At 35.0% G+C, this 23,245-nt stretch overlaps 1 protein-coding gene across 3 annotated transcripts in view; it reads left to right on the forward strand.

Moving 5' to 3' along the window:
• Window positions 1–23,245, forward strand: part of LOC118185386 (uncharacterized) — a 90,607-nt gene that overhangs the window by 28,333 nt on the left and 39,029 nt on the right. The window contains exons 5-8 of one of the 3 annotated variants that reach the window (XM_085806799.1): window positions 8,617–8,697; window positions 10,230–10,828; window positions 15,168–15,327; window positions 20,136–20,282. In XM_085806799.1, coding sequence (XP_085662925.1) covers window positions 8,617–8,697; window positions 10,230–10,828; window positions 15,168–15,327; window positions 20,136–20,282 — 987 coding nt within the window. The remainder of the gene's footprint in view (window positions 1–8,616; window positions 8,698–10,229; window positions 10,829–15,167; window positions 15,328–20,135; window positions 20,283–23,245) is intronic. The other 2 variants (XM_085806800.1, XM_085806801.1) reach the window with 2 other exon arrangements.

A 23,245-nucleotide genomic window follows, 5' to 3' on the forward strand; every position in this document is an offset into this window, starting at 1 on the left:
CAAACTGAGATGTTTTCCTCCTTTTATAAGATTTTAAAATCACGCGCTAGAATTTTCCAGCACTTTCTCGAAATCAAAAAGAGATATTTATTTATTTAACGCACGCGCTCTTGTATTTTTAATTTTTTTTTTGGCTTAGCTTTCTTTTAATATTCGTCACGCGCTGCATTGCGCAAGAAATAAAACCATTTAATTTATAATTGAACTAACATTAGCTTTTTAAATACCAAATTCGTAACACTGCCCCCTTCCCAAGGACTGCACGTCCCGGGCAGTACAATCCCTGGACAGGAAGCTAAACTTACAACTGTGGCATAAATGTAACTGAGGCATAAACATTACATTCCAATATCAAACAATATAAACAATAAATGCAATAACTAACTTAAACAAATCAAATGCTATCAAATACTAAATACAAAACAAATACTAAATACAAATAAATACTGAATGCAAATCAAATACTAAATACAAATCAAATACACATTTATAAACAAAAAGGACCATGGTCTGATACTATTTGCAATTATTTACATTACGTACTATGGCCATAGTAATGAGCTAACCTGTCGTAATGAACGACTTTAGGTTTAGAGTTCGAAGACTTACGAATCCGAACCACGACGTCATTCAGCCTTTTTAGGACTGTATATGGGCCATCCCAAGGTGACTGTAATTTCGGACAAAGTCCTTTCCGTCGAGTCGGATTCCACAACCACACCTTGTCTCCTTCGTGGAACTGATGTTCAGTAGCTCTTGTGTCGTAGCATGTCTTCATCTTCTCCGTCGCCAAGTTGACTCGCTCTCGTGCAAAGTTGTGCATCACTTCAAACCGGGCCTGGAGATCTTGAATATATTCCTCAGACGATGAAGGAGCATCTGGAGGGCGGCCAAACAATAGATCACAAGGCAGACGAAGGTCACGACCGAATAGCATCTGTGATGGAGAATAGCCGGTAGTCTCGTGGACAGCACTGCGGTAAGCCAGTAAAAACAGCGATAATTTCTTGTCCCAGTCCTGCTGGTTTCTGGAAACCACTAATGAGAGGTTATTAAGGATGGTTCGATTGAACCTCTCTACCATGCCGTCCGACTGGGGACGTAATGGTGTCGTTTGGGTCTTGTCAATGCCGAGTAGTTTGCATAGTTCTTTGATTACTGCCGAGGCAAAATTCCTTCCCTGATCGGAATGTAACTGAAGAGGCACTCCGAACCTGGAAATCCAGTGCTGTATCATTACCTCAGCTACTGTGACAGCCTCTTGATCAGGAATAGGATAAGCTTCAGGCCACTTGGTGAAGTAATCAACGACAACGAGTATGTATTTGTTGCCATCAGCAGTTCGTGGCAGAGGTCCCAGGATGTCAAAGGCGATTCGTTCAAAAGGCGCCCCTCCGTTGTAACGTTGCAGCTTGCCTCGGCTGCGTCTCTTAGGTCCTTTCCTACCTGCACAGGCATCGCAAGATCGGCATCACTTTTGCACGTCATCCTTTGCATTATTCCAGTACAAGCGCTCACGAACTCTCTGTAAGGTCTTCATTATTCCAAAGTGACCTCCCGTAGGGCTGTTATGTAGTTCTTAAAGGACATCAGGAATGCTGGATCTTGGAAGTATCAGCTGCCATCGGAACGTCTTCCCATCATCCGATTCGAATTTCCGGTATAAGACGCCGTTTCGAATGTGAAGTGAATCCCAGAGTGCCCAATATTGTTTGGTTGTAGGACTACAGATAGAAATGTCCTGCCAGGTAGGTTTTCTGTTTGATGACTCCATTAGATCAATTATGGGTTTAATGTCGCAGTCTTCCAGCTGGTCTTTCCTGACTTCATCATCACTCCACGGTTCTCGATCAGCAGATGTTGATGTTGTAATTTGTCTTGCGACCGGAGTCAGCAGCTCGTATTTCGCTTCCACCCTGGAACAATATCGACAGTTTTCTTGGCAAGGTCTTCTAGATAGGGCGTCGGCGTTTCCGTGTGATGATCCCTTACGATGACGGATAGTGATGTCATATTCTTGGAGTCTCTGTATCCACCTGGCTATTTGACCCTCAGGATTCTTGAAATTTAAAAGCCAGGTCAATGATGCATGATCGGTGCGGAGCAGGAATTTTCTGCTGTATAGATAGTGATGGAACTGTTCTACAGCTTTGACTATGGCGAGCAACTCTTTCCTGGTGACACAATAATTCCTCTCCGGTTTAGACAGGCACTTGCTCCAGTACGCCACTACACGTTCTTGGCCGTCTATTTCTTGGGACAAAACAGCACCAACACTTTCATTACTCGCGTCGGTGTCGAGAATAAATGGTCGGTCAAGCTGAGGATACGTCAGGATTGGAGCAGATGTTAAAGCCTCCTTTAAGTTGTTAAATGCATCCTCGCATTCTTTTGTCCACAAGAACTTTTGGTTGCTCTCTGTCAGCTTGTGTAGGGGTCTTGCGATGAAAGAAAAGTCCTTCACGAATTTCCTATAGTAGGGGCAAAGCCCTAGGAAGCTTCTCAGCTGATGGACATTTTCGGGACGTTTCCAGGATTTAACGGCTGATACCTTTTCAGGATCCGTGCGTACACCTTCTGCAGAAATGACATGTCCCAGGTAAGTCACTTCCTTTCGGAACAATTTGCATTTAGCGGAACTCAGCTTCAGATTGGCTTCTTTCAGTTTCTGAAGCACCTTCCTAAGATTTTCTAAATGTTCTTCAAAACTCTTTCCGACGATGATGATGTCGTCCAGGTATATCAGGCAGGCTTCGTAGGAAAGGCCTTTCAAAACAGTTTCCATAAGACGTTCGAATGTTGCCGGCGCATTACACGGTCCAAACGGCATCACCTTGAATTGCCAAAGCCCTTGTCCCGTAGTAAATGCTGTCTTTTCTCGGTCTTCAGGCTGTATTTCTACCTGCCAATACCCACTCTTTAAATCAAGTGTTGAGAACCACTTGCTGCCAGAAAGAGTGTCTAGAATGTCGTCAGTTCTAGGAAGAGGGTAACTGTCTTTCTTCGTAACCTCATTCAACCGGCGATAGTCGACGCAAAATCTTGTTGAGCCGTCTTTCTTTCTGACTAGGGCGATGGGAGATGCCCATGGACTTACTGAAGGCTCGATGACATCGCTTTCTTCCATATCTTTTAACAGTGTTCTCACCTCTTCCTGTTTAGCAAACGGTAGACGTCTTGGATGTTGCTTGATCGGGGGATGATCGCCGGTATCTATTCTATGTTGTGTCAAACTAGTTCGACCCACGTCAGAAGATGAGCGGGAGAAAACAACTTGAAGATCTTTAATGACGCGATCGGCAGCATTCCTCTCTTTATCGTTTAATTGCGCATTCTGCAATAACTCCGATGTAATTCTCTCTGAGGACACGGATTCTTGGATGTTACTCTTTCTTTCAACAGTGGTTACTGGAGTACATGCTGCAACCACTTCACCTTTCTTAATAATTCTCCCCTTCTCAGTTACATTGGCGACTCTCACCGGGATAACCGTTCTGGATAGGTCGACGAGTGTTGAGGCTACTAGTACTCCTTTTGGGCTATTACAGTTATTGGGATATTCTATGATGCCGTAGCGGAAATTTCTGTTTTTGGCTATGGATCCAGGAAGTAAAATTTCTGTTCTTGCCGGTATTGTGATATTGTCTTGTGCTATGATTTTATGGACAGATTTAACTTCTTCATCATTAACGAGAAATAACGCTATGTCCTCAGGTGTAGAATGCAATTCGTTATTTTTAAAGTCCAAGGAAAAATTGTATTTCCTTAGAAAGTCCAATCCGAGTATGCAAGAATCAGTGATCTCTGCTACATATGCCGTGTGATGGTAAGCGGCACTTCCAAACGTGATGTTAGCATTTACTTTTCCATCGATGTTGATCTTCTCACCGGACACAGTCTGTAGGGTAACGCAGGGCGGCGTCCAGATAAGTTTGCTTCCCAGTTGTTGAGCCAAATCTTTTCGGATGATGGTAACGTTGGCTCCTGCATCTATCGTCATATTGCAGGGAACTCCATTAATATGTCCTATTATGAAAAGTCCATTACTGCCGCCTCTCACTGCAGAAATCAAATCTGAAGCGCTTTAAACTGGGGCTTTTCATGATCTGGCAACCTCCGCCCTGCGAGATGGCCACTAATTAGTTTCCCTGCTGTTTGTTAGGAGCGGTCTTAGCATCCGTGCCCTGGGGTGTTCTGCAGTTTCGTCGGATGTGTCCTTCAGCACCGCAGTTCCAGCACTTTACGGTCGGTTTCTTGTCACCAATATTCTGTCTCAAGGCGTTCAGTTGTCTAGTTAAATCGTCTAGACGAGCAGTGACTTGATCCCCTGGCTCCTGGACTTGAGCAGCTCTGACTGGATGGCGGTCTCGACGGGTGGCTTGCTGGGCTGCCTCAAATTTCATGGCATACACTAAAGCGCTTTTCAGATCTTTAACATCCGCCATTCGCAGTGCTTTCTGTATTTCAGGGTCCCGGATGCCATCGATGAAATATTGCAGGGACAGGATTTCCCTTGTTTCTGTCGGGCACTCCGAAAAGGCGTGATGTGACAGCCTTTCAACATCCGTGGCGAGCTCCTGAAGCGTTTCGGTGAGCTTCTGTTGACGAGATTTTAATTGGAGCCTGCTGTAGTCTTTTAAACATTTCTCGCCGAAGCGCAGCTCCAAAGCGCCGGATAGAGCTTCGAAATCTAGCCTTTGATTTTCGGGAAGCGTCTGCAGGATATCCGCTGCGTCTGCTCTCAGAGAAGCGGCGAGATGATAGGCCTTAGCTTGGGAATCCCATCCATTCGCATCCGCAACGATAGAAAATTGTGTCCTATAGACCTGCCAGGAGGTCTTCCCATCATATGTAGATAGTTTCAGAACGGAACGAGCAGGCATCGATAAAAATTTAAAACCTTCAGAATTGTTTCCTACCGTCGCTATGCACTTCTTTAGGCTGTCAACTTCTTTGGCGACGGCAGCAGAAACCCTATCATCAATTTGTTGTTCGACGGCAGAAACTCTCTCTTCTATATGTTCTTTTACAGAAGAAATTCTTTCTTCTACTTGTTCTTTTACCGAAGAAACTCTTTCTTCTATTTGTCCAACTTTAGTTTCAACCGCGTCTAATCTGCCTTCCATAGCCTCAAATTTATTTTCTATTACGCAGGTAATTTCTCTTTTCATTTCGTCCTGACCTGCTTTCATCTCGTCTTTAAGGGATTTCATCTCTTCCTTAACGCATTCCTGGCCCAATTTCATTTCTTCCTTAACGGATATTTGACCAGCATCCATTTTCTCTTGTACAGCTTTTATATCTTCCTTAACGGAGTTGACGGCTCCTTCCATCTTTTCTTGGAAAGCAGCAAATGCAGTCATCATTTGCCTGAATTGTTCTTCCATCGCTCTTGTTATTGGCATTCAAATCCCACTTCTGACACCAAAAATTGTTGCGTGCGTACGGGTTCGTTATGAAATGAATGCACAAGTCCGATGAAAAATGAACAAAAATTTATTATTATCACAACAAAAATGCTTAAATTTTCTCAAATTATCATGCAGTATTACAATATCTCACAGTAGTTATCTTTTAACTACTCAAATGTCCAATAGAACGTAATTCAAAACAGCTAAAGAACGCTAATCCGCGAATTCGCTACAATCAACAACAGTAGTTTTCTAAACAACAACAAACTAAACAACTGCTACAAACTGAGATGTTTTCCTCCTTTTATAAGATTTTAAAATCACGCGCTAGAATTTTCCAGCACTTTCTCGAAATCAAAAAGAGATATTTATTTATTTAACGCACGCGCTCTTGTATTTTTAATTTTTTTTTTTGGCTTAGCTTTCTTTTAATATTCGTCACGCGCTGCACTGCGCGAGAAATAAAACCATTTAATTTATAATTGAACTAACATTAGCTTTTTAAATATCAAATTCGTAACAATATGATCCACACTCGAAACAACGTGGGCGATATCTTTTATCATATAAATTTTCTTGTTTTTTGTTTTGGAACTGATTCCTTTGCTGATGATCTTTCTTGTATTTTGGATCATCCCATCTATCGGAATGCTTAAAATGAGGCGGATGCTCTATTTTTTTCACAAAATTATCATAAAGCGGTTTAAATGATCCTTTGTTAATATTCTCAGTCTGATTGGCAGAAAATTTCGGTTTTATTGTTTTTCTTACATCTTTAAAATCTTCAATTTTCTTAACCATTTCAGTAGGTGAAATGATGGTTGTCCATTGATCCATAAAATGTTCTTTGAAATCAGGAGAAGTACGCTTTTTTATTTGATCAACCAGCGTGAGATCTTTTAGCTGTTCAAAAGTTTTAATGTTTAATCCGTTAAGCCATCCTTCTAAATAATTCTTTAATTCATAGTAGAAATCATACCAAGTACTTTCAGTAGATTTTTGGTGTTTATTAAATAGTTGTCGAAATTTTTTTGCACTCAATTTAAATCGTTGTAACAGTAATGTTTTTACATATTCATACTTTTTCGCATCCTCTTCTGGTTCTCTAGCAATAAGCTGAACAATGTCAGAAGGCAGCAATGAAATAAGTTGAGTCCTTTGATTTTCAGCAAGTATATTCCTTATTTTAGCTTGACACTCAAATAACACCAGAAAAAAACTTATTTCATCTTCTTTAGGGTTGAAACGTGGCATGACATCATGAATTCTGATTTTTAAAGGCTGCTCGGGTAACTGCGTAGTTTCTGCCGGCTGTGCTGTGGCAGCCATTGCTTCCAGCTGAAGTTTCTGTAGCTCAAAGGCTCTAATTCGCTCTTCTCTTTCAAGCTCTTCTTTTCTTTCTTCTCTTTCATGTTCCTTTTCTCTTTCTTCTCTTTTGCATTCTTTTTCTCTTTCTTCCCTTTCGCATTCTTCTCTTCTTTCTCTTTCTTCTCTTTTGCATTCTTTTTCTCTTTCTTCCCTTTCGCATTCTTCTCTTCTTTCTCTTTCTTCTCTTTTGCATTCTTTTTCTCTTTCACATTCCCTTTCTCTTTCGCATTCTTCTTTTCGTTCCCTTTCTTCTCTAATTGCAGACAGTAGTTCTCGAGTAAACTCCTCATCATAATCGGGACTTTCAGTAATCAGTTTATGCAACTGAGCAATCTTAAATTCAGGTTTCACGATTAAACCTAACTCTTCTGCTAATGCTTTTAAATCCTGTTTTATACTCCTAGCTAAGAATGACATGTTGACACAAGTTACCTTTACTAGGCTTCCTTTTGAAATTGAATATGAAAGATCGTACTTGTACTAAAAATGTATAATTTCTGGCGAATCTTAATTTCTCAAATACGAAATTCACACTAACCAATTGGAGAGAATTTTTTAAACAACTTTGCCAGGTTGGCACAAAATACTATAATACTACGTCGGGTTGACGTTTTAACTCACTATTCACAAGCCTCGTTAGCTATAACTATATAAACACCTTTGCCAGTTAGGCAATACAATGGAATTTTACCCACGTCGATTTGACGACTTCACTATCTATCTCCAGCCTGGTTGGCGATAACGAAAACAATTTTTGCCAGTTTGGCAATACAACTTTTAGAATATACAATCTGTAATACGTCGGGATGACGTTACTATCTATCACACGCCTGGATGGCGAGAACTAAGAAAAAAACTTTTGCCAATTCTGCAGTATAATCAAATCACACTACGTCAGTTTGACGTTGCTACTTATTTTCCACGCGCCTGCTTGGCAACAAATTCAAAATTCAGCTAGCAGTTCATTTTTTTTTTTATATATATATATATATATATATATATAAACGCCGGGATGGCTTACACATATCAATTATCAACATAAAAATTCAATACAAATAAAAATAAAGCATAAATAATAATTTTAAAATGCTTCTTTACCACAAATACCAATTATAAATTTAAGCTGAATATTTTTAGTGTCAGTTATTTTAAACAAAATCTTACACGATAAACTATAATTCGGAAACAAAGTATTAAAATTCAATAAAAGCTTTTTTAAGAAAACCAAAAGTTAATCTTATCTTCAGAGATTTAGCAGTATCCTGTTTTGACAGATTTTTGCTCGGATGCAAGTTATACAAGCACAGAAGATAATCTTTGAATGATCTGCTTCTCAAATCTGGCTTTAAAACGGCAGACTTCTTACATCCATTTCTCCTTGAAATAAACAAACTCGTCAACTGGTATTAGCAAACTTGTTCTAAAAAATTCAGCAAATTTCTGGTATTAGGAGACTAGCACCATCGAAATTGATAATTGCACTCCTAATTTCCAGGATCTCGGTGGAACCTCCAATTAATTAAGACTGTAATGTATTTTGCAGTAATTTACAAAACAGACAATCTTCTTAGTAGAACATAAATTTTATTTCTAGTCACCGTGATAGACAAATTTTATACAATTCTTAAGTGGTAAAATTTTCATACTACTCCTAGCTGTAAAAATCTTCAGAATCCTAATCTTTTTTTAAAACAATATCTCACGTTGCTGAGTAACAGTTTAATACAAATATGGCATTGCCACTTCAACAATAATTATATTTATTTATTAAATAACAAGATATTACAAAGCGAATAACATTAGGCTTGTGTACATAGGATTTGTTTCGATTCTTTAGGATTTGGTCCGAAACAGCGGCTGGTCCTATTATCCGGTGGTCCAATTAACCTGATTCGTCCAATAACCACTTCAAGAAAGGGTATAAAGATTTTCTGATTTTTTGTCATAAGGTCTAATATTTATGTCCTTTTCTAAAATCATGTGTAGATTATTTTTCTTGCAAATTTTGTGAAGGAAATTTGATGCATTTGCAATGCCTACCATCTGTTTGCCTGGAATGTTTAGATTTCAGACAGTGAAAGGATCTGTATTCCTAAACGTATGCATACATGTAGCATGTTGATTGCTTTTATTAGTAAAAATACATGGCAGTTGCTGTAAGCAAAATGAGTGTTTGTTTTTAAAGAAAGCAAGATTTATAATATGTTAGCAAATGTACAAAAACTTATTGAAGTGTAATTTTAATATTAAAAGGTACATTTATTTTTTAATGTGCAAGTATTTTTGTTCTATATATAAGAATCAGTGACTGAACTGGTTTCAGATATTAGTTAGAAATTACTTTATAAATATCATTAATATATTTATCTAAGGTCATCATTAAAAATGTATTCTTCTGTATATTGTTCCCATTTAAAAATTATTTTTATCATTGATATATCGTGATTTTTAAAGTTTAATATATTGGTGCTTATAAACAAACATATAATGTGATTATGCAAACAATTATAGCCACACATATTTACAAGAATCATATCAAATCATGTAATTGACACTTCATGTATGTTGGTTTAAGTTGGATATATGTAATATTTGTTTTTTTATTTCAAAGCTATATTTGAAATGTATTTTAGAGCTTACCAATTTTATATTATAAATAGCTGCATGCACCCTTATTTGTTACATTTTATGAATTTTCTCTATTTTTTATAAAACTATTTTATTTTGACAATTTTGTACACTGTAAGGTTTATCCTAAGTTTATAACAGTTATTTTTAAGCTCCTTTCCTATCTCTCTGAATTTCAGCTTACAAATTCCTTACCAGAATGTGCTTTTAGAATCATTTTTAATGCAAATGAGAAAGAGTAGTACTTAAGTCGAAGTTCCACAGACTTCGGGAGAGATAAGCAGAGTTCCAGTTAAATTCTTATTTCTTATAATTTTGAGTTTAAACACAAGTGGAGACTTTGTTGTACGTCCTGAGAAACCTTATTTTGAGCAATAAAGGGTAATTAACCCTGAGTTTTACATTTCTGTTACCGAACTTAAGCATTTATTTGCTGTTCACTAGGTTCCTCCACATTTAGTTTTAGATAAAAGGAAGGAACACAACAACACAAAACCCACTTTTTATAAATTTTGAAATTTTTTTAATGATTTGTGAATTTGGCAATCAAATGCCAAATTTAATTAATCATATTTTTTGGAGCATTTGTGTTACATTTTGAATTTGTTTACTTCATTACAGTCTCCCTTTTTTTTTTTAAATATTTCTGTTAAATGATATCTTAAACATTGAATTCCATATACCTAAGGTAAGAAAAGGAATTTGTGTGCTTTATTAAAGTATTAATGTTACGCAAATAATATAATAAGAGTTGAATGTGTATATATAGGAATATTGTGAAATATATTTTTGCTTTATGTGTTTAATTTTGTGTGCTTTCAGCAGTGACAGAGAAACCATTTACAAAAGAGGAGGAAATACTTGCAAACATTGACAAGAGCTATTCAAAAGAAGAAAAGACATTTTCCAAGAATATAGCTGTCATTACAGAAGAAAGCAGTAAGTCTCAGTTTTTCAAGGAAAATAAGGAAATTAATGAAGACAAGGAATTGCCAAGAAAAGAAAAGTCACCGCCCAAAGAAAATAATTGTGTGTCTGAAAATACAGAATCTGTGAGTGTAGAAAATGAATCTAAAGAAGCATTAGATCTTAAAGAAGACAGTAATGCTGAAGATACTCATATCGAAGCCAAAGGAGAGGTTCAACCTGAAAGAACTGAAACTTTCTCTAAAGTTAATGAATTACATACAACTGAGGGTAAAACATCTGAAGATGAAAAGTCAAAACCATTCAGTGATAAAGTAGTAGAAGAGAATGAATCTACACTTGGTCATGACTCATTTTCAAAGGAGAAAAAAGCTGAAGTTGATGACTCTGCATCAGAAAACAGCAAGAATGAGCTACAAATTTCACAAGATAGTGCAGAAATTAAACGAACAGAAAATACTGCTGCGTCGAATTTTGACGACGCAGTAGATACTGTAAGTATTGTGCAAATATTGATATTTAAAATTGGTACTTTTCCGTTTCTTCGGCGAAAATCTCGCCATGCAGACTTTATTGGCAACAACATACAATATACACAAATAAAAAATTTTAACGAATGTTAGTTCTAAGAATTTTATTTATTTTAAAGGCATAAACATTTTAATAGCGTTTAAAATTTTGTAAAAAGCCAATAAATAAAGACAATAAATTTGTAAAAAGACATTAATTTAAGAATTTACTATGCTTTCATGGTTCAACATCCTGATTTGCCAGTTCATATCACTTGACCCCAAGTGATCTCATCTCACGTAAACTACGTTACAAAAATCTAATTCTCTCAGTAATTCTCTACATTAATTTCAAGTTAAATCTTCATTTGGAATATAAGTTTAAATGCAAGAATTATTTCAATTCGTACGAATAACTTATTAAAAAATTATGTAAAACCGCAGTGCTTTACCTCGCTAGTGCATTCTCATTAGAATTTAATCCTTGACTTAGAATTGATGAATTTAATCCTTGACTTTGCCTTTTCTATATTTTCCCCTTCGGGTGAGCAGTGTGATTGCATCCCAATTGACTTAATTACCGCAAATGGCCTTAGAGCATAAAATTGAACTATCTAGTAAAAATTTTATGTAATTGTATGCCAGTATTAAAAGAAACAATCAGTCTGACAAGAAATGTCTGTGACTTTTTTTTAAAGTGAGGTGTAAAAGGTTACCAGCGAGGATATTCTGTTTCACATCAGTTGTACCATTACTGGCGACTTTATCGCCTGTGCCGGCAAAACAGAAAAATACCTTAATTTTTTAACTTGATCATGATGTGCAGCTCTCCTAAAATGTATGTGAAAAGTTTGTAATCTGTCATGTATATTGTTATCAGTTTTGTATGTTTTAAAATCTGTTAATTAAATTATTAATTTCTGAGACACTATAGAATTAGCCACTTATCGCAGAGCACTGTTTAGTCATTGATAAATTGTTTTTGTTCAAAAAATTAATGTTTGGACTTCCTTTAATCCTTTCGAGTCGATGCTTCTTTGTTTAAGACGTTCCCTCAAGACGACTGGGAGTCAAAAAGAATCCATGTATGAACCAAAAAATCAGGGTTTTGGATCCACTAAGCCTAACTGTAGGAGAAGAAAATTTTAAAAAAAAGTTTACGTCCTAACATCATAATTTTGTACTATTTTAGATTATTACTTAAACTATCATATATGTTAATATTAGTTTTAATAAACTTTTTCCTTTTTACTTCCTTGTACAAAGTAAAAAGGAAGTATTGTAATCGCGAAGTTTCAGGCAGCATATTTCAGCGAAAATATCAATTTTGACTGCAATCGAATGCAATTTAACGATATTTTTGCGTGATATCTGTACGTAAGGACAGAAAAAAATACTCTTTTCCTTCAAAAAAATTATAAAACTGCTTTAAAGAACGTACATACGTACGAACGTATGTACATACGTATCTCGCATAACTCAAAAACGAGTAGCTTCAGAACGTTGAAATTTTGTATATAGGACTGCTATAACATGTAGATGTGCACCTCGTGTTTTGGTTGCAATCGGCCCCACCAAACGTTTATAAATATATTTATATAAATATCCACTCTGTTACCCGGCTCAGTGATCTCAGTTTCTTTACTCTTATGTGTTTGTAAATTACATTTTTTGCTTTAAAAATAATTGAATTATGTTGTTCTTATCTTCCGGTTAAGGTTTTTATGCCTTTAGTAAATCTCTATGCAATATTTTTAGAATTATCAACAATTTTAAAGTTGTTTAAGTGCCACTAAACCTAATACTTCTCTTGATGGCGGCCATTGTTTGTTTACATTTGAAACAGCAGGATAGTGGATTTGTTGCCAATCTAGAGAAACTTAGCTTTGCAACAACAAAGATAACGCCTTCATTTATTATTGCCAATTAAATCATGCTTAATCCTTTCTGGAATTTTTTTGAGGAAATAAGTGTTTAAGATTTACTTCGTAATTTTTAATATAGATATTTTGAGTTTTTATGTATTTTTGCCTTCTCGCGAAGTCAGAACTGAATTAATTGAATAAGAAATACTCAATCATCTGTAAAAAAAACTGTTTCTTTTTTGTTTTGTTTGCTTAATTTCTTTTATACATCATTCTAGCTTTATTATAGTATTTGAATAGAACATGTGGCAATGATTAGATAATTCTATTCTTTAAATGATATAAATTTTGTGCATTCTGAGTTATAATATGAACGAAATATGATGCTGTTAAGTGAACCTAGCGCCAGAGTGTCGCTATGGTAAACAAAGTGAATTTTAAAGAATGCATTTATTCTGTTGTGGTTTATGCGCTGTCGGCGAAGTAGATTTGATTCAATCTAATAAGTTTAAAGAAATAGAAGAAAAAATGCGTATAATTTAATATTCCGTACAAGGAAGTCGTGGTGTACACATCAGATTTTTTTTAATACGAAAATACATTTAAAAAAATGCATTTTGAGAAATAATTTTCACAAGTACTATTCAAATTATTCCAAAGTTTTAATTGATAAAATGCATTAATAAACTTTTAAATTAATAAAAAAAGTACAAGTTAGAGTATTTACAAGAAGTAACAAAACCTTTGTGAACTGGAAGGCAGACATTCATTGAACTCAAGTCTCTGACAAAATATCTGCATGAGAATCACTCGAAATATTGCTCATAAATCTCTAGAAAATGTATCATAGCTCTCCTTCATGTCACTAATTGGCTCATTTACCATGTGAGTATGCCCCTCAGCTGATAAATAATGCTTGCTCGCCATAATAAACTGAAGTCAAAGCTTTTCGAAATAAAAGAAAAAGTATGTGAAATAAAAGCAATAATAGCAAGGCAGAGTGTAATAGGACCCGACATAGTAACTGTAAAAAATTGTACATAGTAGCAAAAAAAAAAAAAAAAAAGGAATTTAAAAAAAATTCAAAGGGATATCAGAAATGCAAATATTTATATCACATGGTGAGTTAAAAAGTAGAGCTCTGTTTATTTATATTACGGCTATCCCTCCTTCCTCGCAACAGCTGACACAGCTTTATGCAGAATCTGTTCAAATTGAAGGTCACAATCCTAAAACTGTATTCAATTCAAAAGTAATGGGCGCAAGATGCCATCTAGCGGTCTTTAAAACATTCCAGAACACTAGTGCAAATGTATGACAACCAAGGGTGAACGAGGAAACGCTCCGTCATCCTGGTCAGGAAATGAGCTTGTTTCCTGCTGGCACATATGCATGTGAGTTGCCACAGAAAGGTTAAAAGAGGTTTAAGTAATTGCCATAAGAAGTATATTGATTCAGGAAGAATATTCAGAAGCATAAATTAGTTGGCATTCATGCAGTGGCTAAATATTTTTATTCTACAATTCATGTAACAAAGTAACGTTTATATATCAGTCATGTAAATAAGTTATTTTATTGAGAAGTGTGCATTTTTTAAAGGTAACTTAATTTTACTTAATGTCTATATGCCCTATGTCTTACTAGAATTTAATGTTCTCATCTTAATTATTGATGTTAATGAATTTTGAAGTACCTTAATTTTTCATTTAATTAAAATTGCTTAAAACTGTTAAAAGTTATAAAATAGGTTATTTAGAGATTAGAAGCTACCTTTAAGAACATCTTCTTTAGAAATGCAAGGTAATTTGGCTTCTTTTAAGCCCCCTGCCTACATCAGCTTGTTTGAACCTGGAATATAAAATGTGATGTTTCATCATTTTGTGTATTCCTTGCTTTACTACATATATATTTTAAAACAGCATGTAAAAAAAAAAATAATAAAAAATAAAAATAAAATAAATTTTATCCAAAGAAAAATAGATTAGATTACAAACAGTTATCATATTATTTTGTTATACGTTAGAAAAAAGAGGCAAGTTTAAGTTCAAAATAATAATATAGTACTTACTAGTAAGTGATTCAAATAAGTAAACTCTAAAGATAACTTCATATGGTATAATCAATATCTGAGCTTCATGTGAGTGAAATTGATTCAGGTAGATTGTCAAACCCCAAACTAAAACTCATAATTGAAGGGAGATGATTTTTTTCCGCCTGTACCTTTGTCAGTGTTATATTCTAATTAAGTTGTACATTTTAGAGGATTAATGTGAAAAATTGAAAAGCATATATATATATATATTCAAAATTGAATATCTTGATATAAACCTCATTTGTTATTTCATTATATTACCCTTGTGAATAAGTGCTGTTTGTTTTTTCTTCTTGTATTTTTAATCACTTTTAATAAAGTATTTTTAGTGGTTTCTATAATTTTACATACTTTTTTATATTTGAAGCTTCCTTCTAAAGATACTTCTAATGAAGTTGAAGATGATAAATTACAGACTGGGGCTGATTGGGTGGATGAACTTCCTACACCTACCAAAGGTAGGAAGAGAGGGCAGACAACACCAAAACAGCCTCGTCGTGAGAAGCAGCCCAAAAAGCCCAGACAGGGTATAGTGTTTTTCATTTAGCACATTTAAAAAAGCATTGAACTTTGAAACATAAAAACAGAATTAAACTGTATTGGTTTATAAAATTTGAAATTTAGTACATTAGAAATTATGTATGAATGTTCCATGAATAAACCTGAACTGCTTAACTTTAATTAATATAGTGAGTTATATTTTTATATAAAATTCTTTATGTATACAAGAATTACATTGCCACGCTCTTTATAGCCCCGTTCACATGCAACGCTTTATCACACAGCCACCGTTTGTATTAGGGAGAAATGGGAATATGAAGCAGTTTCACTTTCAGGACAGGTTCAGATTCACATCGTCTTCCACTCCTTAACCCATAAGTCACTGCAAGCAATGAATGATGTCACAAATGTGAATCAGATTGGCGGATTTCTAACGTTTACTTAATCATTTTTGACTTTGTTTACTATTGCCATAGAACGCCATCAGAGTTTAACTCTTTAATTAATTAAAATACACCGAAATTAATTTAAAATGCAATTTATATATGAGACCAAATGATTAAAAAGAAGAAAAGAAACCACATATGCTGAGCGGTTTTAAATAAAATGTTTTGTGGCTGCTAAAATTTCAAACTTTACTTTTTTTAAAAAAAAGAATAAAACGACAAATTAATAGCATTAATATTAATTATAAATGTTTTAATATTGATTATAAACATTTTAGAAAATATATTATAATTAATTCATCTGTTAAAATTAATTTGAATGTGTTATACAAAGATTTTAAATAAAAGCTTGTAATATATGTTTATATTCACCAATTAAATAGCACTAGGTTTTATTTTATATATATGTAATGAAATTCAGTAATAAAATTTTTAAGAAATTTGAAATGATTTAATGACCACATAGACAGCTTATATTCCTTAAACTGCGTTCTCTCAGTTTGCATTCTTTCGATAAATCCTTTTATTTAAAGTCCTAAAGCTTATATAGATATGGCCTAAATTACACTGGTTATCATGAATTAAGGAAAAATCACGATTACTGAAAAAGTTACATGTAGAATTTTTGAAACTTACCCACAATATACACTGACTACCAATAAGTATTTGGACACCTATGCAAATGACGATATCTGTGGTCCTAAGGTACGTCACGGACTCCGCCGGCATATGTCGTGTAGGAAACAGCATCGTCTTTAGTCGCATGCAAGATGCCTCGCAGTTCGGAGCTCTCTGATTTCGAGAACGGTATAATTATCAGGTATCACAAATGTGGCCGATCCTTAAGGGATTGATCTAGCGATCTGAAGTACCCAAAATCGACGGTGGCCTATGTGATTAAGTGGAAGGTGAGTGGTAATTGTTGGAATGTGCCCCAAGTTGGCAGACCAATGAACTGGGAGACAGAGACCGACGAGTGCTGTCCAGAGAAATTTGGAAGAACCGCACACAACTGATGGCCCTCATCCGCGAGGAGTTTCAACAGGCATCCGAGAGTATTGCTTCAATGAATACCATCTGTAAGGAAGCACATCTGCTTGGGTTTCATGGTCGTGCTGCTTCCCATAAGCCTTTGATCACAAAGTCGAATCGCGCTGCTCGGTTAATGTGGTGCAAAGCACATCGAAATTGGACCGTAGATCGGTGGAAACGGCTTCTTTGGAGTGACGAATCAAGGTTCACCCTTTACCGTTCATTCTGAGTCTGGTGTCTACCTGGAGAACGTCTCCTGCCAGAATGCATTGTGCCAACAGTCAAGTTCGGCGGAGGTGGAATTATGGTCTGGGGGTGTTTCTCCTGGTATGGGGTGAGACCCTTGGTTCCCATTCATGGTAAGCTCAACTCCGATGCCTACTGCACTGTTTTGGATGACAATGTGCTTCCTACGTTGTGGCAGTTTTACGCTTTGGACCCCTGTTACTTTCAGGACGACAATGCCAGTTGTCATGTTTCGACGTTAACCAAGGCTTGGTATGGTACCAATGGAGTTCATCGAATGGACTGGCCTCCCCAGAGTCCAGACCTGAACCCTATCAAGAACCTCTGGGACGAGTTGCATCGCCGAATTCAGGGGTGCACTACTTGTGCAAAATGGGTGAAGGAACTTCTATGTCTTCTCCAAGCCGAGTGGAAAAAAATACCACTACCTGTCATACAAAGACTTGTGGAAAGTATGCCCCGGAGGGTCCACGCTGTAATTACCTCTCGTGGAGGCTCTACCAACTATTGATATTGAATAAAGTTAGTTTTTCTTTTCTATCACAGGTGTCCAAATACTTATTGGTAGTCAGTGTACAACACATAGTAAGGTATCAAATAACATAAACAGAAATTACCAGACAATTATGGTAGTATAGAAATTAGCACATATATAAAATGAACAAATCAAAGATGTTAGTTTGCTATAGTAAAAATACCTTCAATATGGAATATAATCGCCTCTAGAAGCAATACAGCACATTCAGCAATGTGTGATGCTTTCAATTATGCGGTCTATCAGTTCCATAGGAAGTGAGAGCCATTGCTCTTGCAAAGCAGTTGCAAGCACGGCAAGGGTCTAAGGGGGCGGATTGAGAGTAGCTAGATGTTTCCCTAAAACATCCCAAACATGCTCGATAGGATTCAAGTCCAGGGATCGAGCTGGCCACTCCATGCAAATAATTGTTTCCTGTTGAAGATAATCATGTATGATGAGAGCCCTGTGTGGTCTTGCATTGTCGTCCTGTAACAGGAAAGCATCACCTATTGCCCCAGCATATGGGCGCACATAAGCATCAAGGATGTCATCTCTATAAACATGAGCATTCTCGGTTTCCCTTGGAAAAACATGGAGGTCTGTGCGTCCACCCAAAGAGATGCCACCCCAAACACACAATGCCTTTTCCGTATGCATCTCTTTCATGGATGTTTGAGGGATGATAACAGGTTCCAGGTTCTCTCCATATCAAATAACGCCTACTATCGCATTCTAGACTAAACCTGCACTCATCCGTAAAGAGAATAGCCCTCCATTGCTCAGGCGTCCAGTGGACATGTTATCGTGCCCACTGCAAACTGTCCCTGCTGTGGTGTGACTTGTGCGGCACGCAGATGGTTGTTTGCCTCGCGTACAGACCACCTTCGTGAAGCCTTTTACGCACAGTTGACACCAACCTTCCGGTGGCTGCAGTAAGGGAGGATCTAAGAAGAGTCGGAGTAGCGGTTCTATTTGAGTGCACATAATGTCAAATATCGGTCATCGGCGCTTGCCGTAGCAGTTGGCCGTCCTTGGCTGAACCTCCTAGGTGCCGAATCTGTAATTTGAAATTGCCTCCAAAGTCTATGAACCACAAAAGGACTCCCATTTATCCATCTGGCCTATTCTGTTTGACTTTGTCCTGCCTCTAGTCTCTCAGTGGCTTTCTATCGTAGTTGTGCAGGCAAATGATGCCTGGAGATCATTGTTACGAATCGGCAATCTCAAATTTCTGATGGCACTATCACAGTGAAATATGTGGGCTTGCTCTCAAACATGAACTTTTATGCTTCTCGCAGATGACTTATTCCGAGTGCAGCACCACTAATCTGCATATTGGAGTTTTACTCAGCTACTCTTACTTGGCAACATATTCAAATTTTACACGGTTTGGCTTATTTTTTAGGGAGTTATCGCTATTTTTGTGATTTTTCCTTAATTTATGATAACCAGTGTATTTAATATTTTTACCGCTTAATTAAAATTATATACTTTTTAGGAACAAGAATGGGTTTTGCAACATATTGAAAAGAAAAATTATTTGAAGTGGAAATGTAATTGAGATCATATTTGTTTCAAAGTTTTGAAAATATTATATTTTGAAAATTCAAATATTTGAAAAATACTTGAAAATAATCACATTTGTTTCAAAGTTTAATTGAGATCAAATTTGTTTCAAAGTATAAAAACACATTTTGATACATGTGTTTTTATTTTTTCTCAGAAACTAATTCATTAATTGCAAAATTGATCCATAAAGTTATTAAGAACTATCTAATAAATACAAGAAGAAAATATGGAGGAAAATTATTGAAAATTGTACGAGAAGAATAACATTTTAATTGTTAAACTTTTCTTCCAAAAATTTTAATTTAAAAAAAAAAAAAATACTGGCAAAAAATTTTTTCTCATCTTAAAATTATTTTGTCTTACAAAACTATTTAATATCATTCATAAAAGTAGATAAAAGTTCTTAAATAAAAACCATTCAAAATTTATCGAGTCCCCTTGTTGAGCGGAAGTCGATATACCTGTATTTAGTTTTTATTTGAATGGTACTTCTGGAATGGCCAGCATCAGATAACATTGTGTGTACTTGTTTACAAATTTCCATATTTTGTACAGTTCTATGTAAATTTTTTGGATGATGATCCACAGATTGTTTCGCTGACCAGCAAGCAGTTAGTTTCACGTCTGCCATGTTATTTGTTTAAATTAAGTTATCCGTGCAATCGCGCAGTGCAAATCTCCCCATTTGCCCTGCTCCTGAGAGGTAGGAACGTTCTCCCTCCAATTCGGAGAAGCAATTAATGTTTGTCGCCGTGTGAATGGGACACGTTGGAAGAACCAGTTTTCGCTACCGGTCGAATCTGCTCTTGTGAACGGCCCTTAAGTTATTAAAAAAAAAAAAAAAAAAGATAAATAAAAGAAATTGAACAGCAGACTTTCATATTTTATAAATATTTTGTGATACTTCTATTTTATTTCATGTATTATAAAATTTTGAAGCTTTAAATATTTTTAAAGGCAAAAATGAAGGTTTTAAAATCTTTTCTAATCTAATATTTTGCAATATCTGGAATTTTTTTTATAGCTTCAGACACTCCGCCAAAAACAAAAGGTCGTAAAAAAGCTGAAAAATTTGAATTTGATGATGGAGAAGAAGGTAATTCTCAACGAAGAGTAGCAGGTCGTACTTCATCAAGAACCAACAGACAAACACGGCAAGGATTATCACTTGGCAAGTTCTGCTTAGTCATTTTTTTTAAAATCTTTACATTTGTTGACATAATTAATTGCTATCATTTTTTACATTTAAAAGTTCCTCAATTTGTTGAAAATACTTAAGTAATGAACTTTGTGCATGTCAAACTCAGAAAAGTAATTTTTAGTTAATAATCTTAGTTAAAAAAAAAAAAAAGAGGGAATCCATAAAAGGAAGGGAAAAGAATCTTTCTTAAAAAGTTCATTTATTTACTGTTTACTTGTAAAATGACAATGGCTTTTGTGCTGTGCATATAACGAAGATATGAAATCTTTGTGCATCTATTTCTAATCATGTGAACCAATCAGTAATATTTTTAGTTTGTTATACTTCTAGTTCTATTTAACCTTTTGACAACTGAAATGGTTGTCATGGCTTATCATTGAAATAAGTAATAGCAGGCTGGCTAAAAGAATAAAGCATATCTGCAGCGATCCCAGATAAGCTTATCTTTCCTATAGACAGATATCCTAAAAAGATTCTTTTGTGTGTCTTACCTTTAAGTCAAAGTTTCTTTGATTCTTCCTTGGCTTAAAACATTCTTGTTAAAGTTTCTTCAAAATACCTAGCTATTACAAAGTTGTAACCAGAAATCAAAGCTATCCTGCATAATGAGTAAATGAGTCAGATTTAGAATAGGGTGATGACAGAAGTAGAAAATTAAATAAATTATAAAGAGGAGGAACCATTTATAAGTTGGAAGTAAGTGTAGAGGAAATTTGGAAGCAGATGTTACACGACAATGTAAAGAAAATGGAGTAAAATATTATTGATAGTGCAATGTTAACAACTAATGCCAAAATTTTAACCCCGTTTAACTACTTTTCTGAATCACTCTATAATTTATCTGTTACTGCTTCCCCTTTGCAGTATTTAAAATTGTTCCTTGCAGATAAATTTTGTTATAGAATTTACATATGTAAACACAATAAACATATATAACACAAATAAACATATGTAATTCTGTGCAAGAGAGCATGGCTGTATCATGTGTAATTAGAAAGTCATTTCTTTTTTAAAAAAAAATTTTATTTGTTAATTGTTTTCATAATGATTATGGTAAGGGTATCAAGAATAAGTTAATTATCCATCAAATAATGTAATACTTGGAAATGAGATAAAGAAAATGTTGTACAGAATACAGTTTCACAAATCAAGCATTATTTTCATATGTTAGACAGGGAAATTTAAGTAAAATAATACTGAAGACGGTTATGTGTACACAAAAAGTAGAATCCATCATTTCATATTTACAAAAAAAATTTCCTTGTCATTTTGTATTGTATGAAGTATCAGTCAACATATGCATAGTTAGATTAGACAAAGGTAGATTAGGAATAGTGCAGTAATACACCTGTGAAACCCGGTACTAGTGTAGATTAAATGTATGTGGATGCTCTACACATCACATACTCAAGTGTACTCACAACTTGAGTGTGGTAAAAAAAAGGTTAAATACCTAGATCAGAGAAAATGTTTAGGTTAGAAGTAATAATGCATTTAATTAGAGCTCCTAAAAACCATGAAATCTGTTTTGACAGGTTTTTTTTTCTATCAGCACATTTGATGTCTGATTTATACAAATCTGGACAATTATGATGTAGAGTTGTCATGATAAATTGCTATGGCATGCCTGATGAAACCAGTATGACAGCAAAGTTACACAATGCAAAAGTCTGCTGAATTTGCCTTGTTCATCTTGGCTGAATAAGAAACTTATACATACATTTCTTTTTTCAAATTGTAAAAATGAGCTGTATTATATTACAAGAAGGAAAGCCTCCCAAAAACACATAGTACCGTGTTCACCAGCATTTTCAAAGTACGGCTATTATATGAGATTTATATGTCTAGCAGATCAATGTTGAAAATATTAACTATACTTCTTGAAAATCATCGAAGTGATAGATATGCATACTATGTTTCTTTTTAGGCATTAGCAGCGAATAACACCTTTATGATTCCTACAGTGATCAGTGATTCATATCGAAAGCAATCAAAACAGCTCTCAGCATTAAATTAGAATTGAAGCATCTGCTTTGCAGAATTAGTTTCAAGTTTAGTTAGTGGAAGTGAATTTCAACTGCATTTTTACCTAGTGTATTTCATAATCACAAACAATGAAAAATATGGTTGTAAGCAGAGTTTTGTTACATAGAAAAAATTGAAAAAGTTGGGAATGCTATATGCAGAATGTGTTTATGTAAAATATGAAGCTTTAGATTTCTAGCTATTGACATATAAATGAAAAGCATTTTTCAGACCGCACACACACACACACACACAAACAAAAAGAAAAAAAAAAACTTATCAAGGCCATAAAATTTTAAAATGAAGGAATCTTTTCTCTAAACCTAAATTGGTTTACCATAAACATATATAAATATGCGAATATTTATGTAATGAAGCAAACTTGGATGTAATGATGTTGTATGATAGCATAGATGTAGAAATATTACCTTTCTTAGATGCTGAAGACGTTCATCCATTATAAAGAGCAAACTTAGCATATGAGACAGATTAAATATTCCCTTTTATTTCAGTCAACATTTGGGATCACAAACCAATTGACATACTACTCTGCCTATTTCAAAACATTACTCTTTTTTTTTTTTTTTTTTTTGTTTCATAATAGGAATACCAGCAAGCAGAAGTCTGTCTAGGCCAAAGGGCAGAAAGCAAGTGACTTATGTTCAGGATAAAACATTAATTCAGAATGAGTTAGTTTCAGATTTCAGTGCATTTGTTTGGATAATTAATAATGCTGGAAAATTATTATTGGCTGTTTGAGTTTTAGTTCCATTTACATTATCAGCATTATGAAAGAGTCGGATGACATGGATTAGTCTTGAAGTGACATAGTGCAGAAAAAGGTTACTATTTTTAGAATAAGAATTTTTGCATGTGACCCATTTGCTATGTCATTTGGGATTGGAATA

This window comes from Stegodyphus dumicola, chromosome 12, assembly GCF_044657685.1.
Source record: "Stegodyphus dumicola isolate Sdum_Otavi_A_Nest chromosome 12, ASM4465768v1".
Classification (NCBI taxonomy): domain Eukaryota; kingdom Metazoa; phylum Arthropoda; class Arachnida; order Araneae; family Eresidae; genus Stegodyphus; species Stegodyphus dumicola.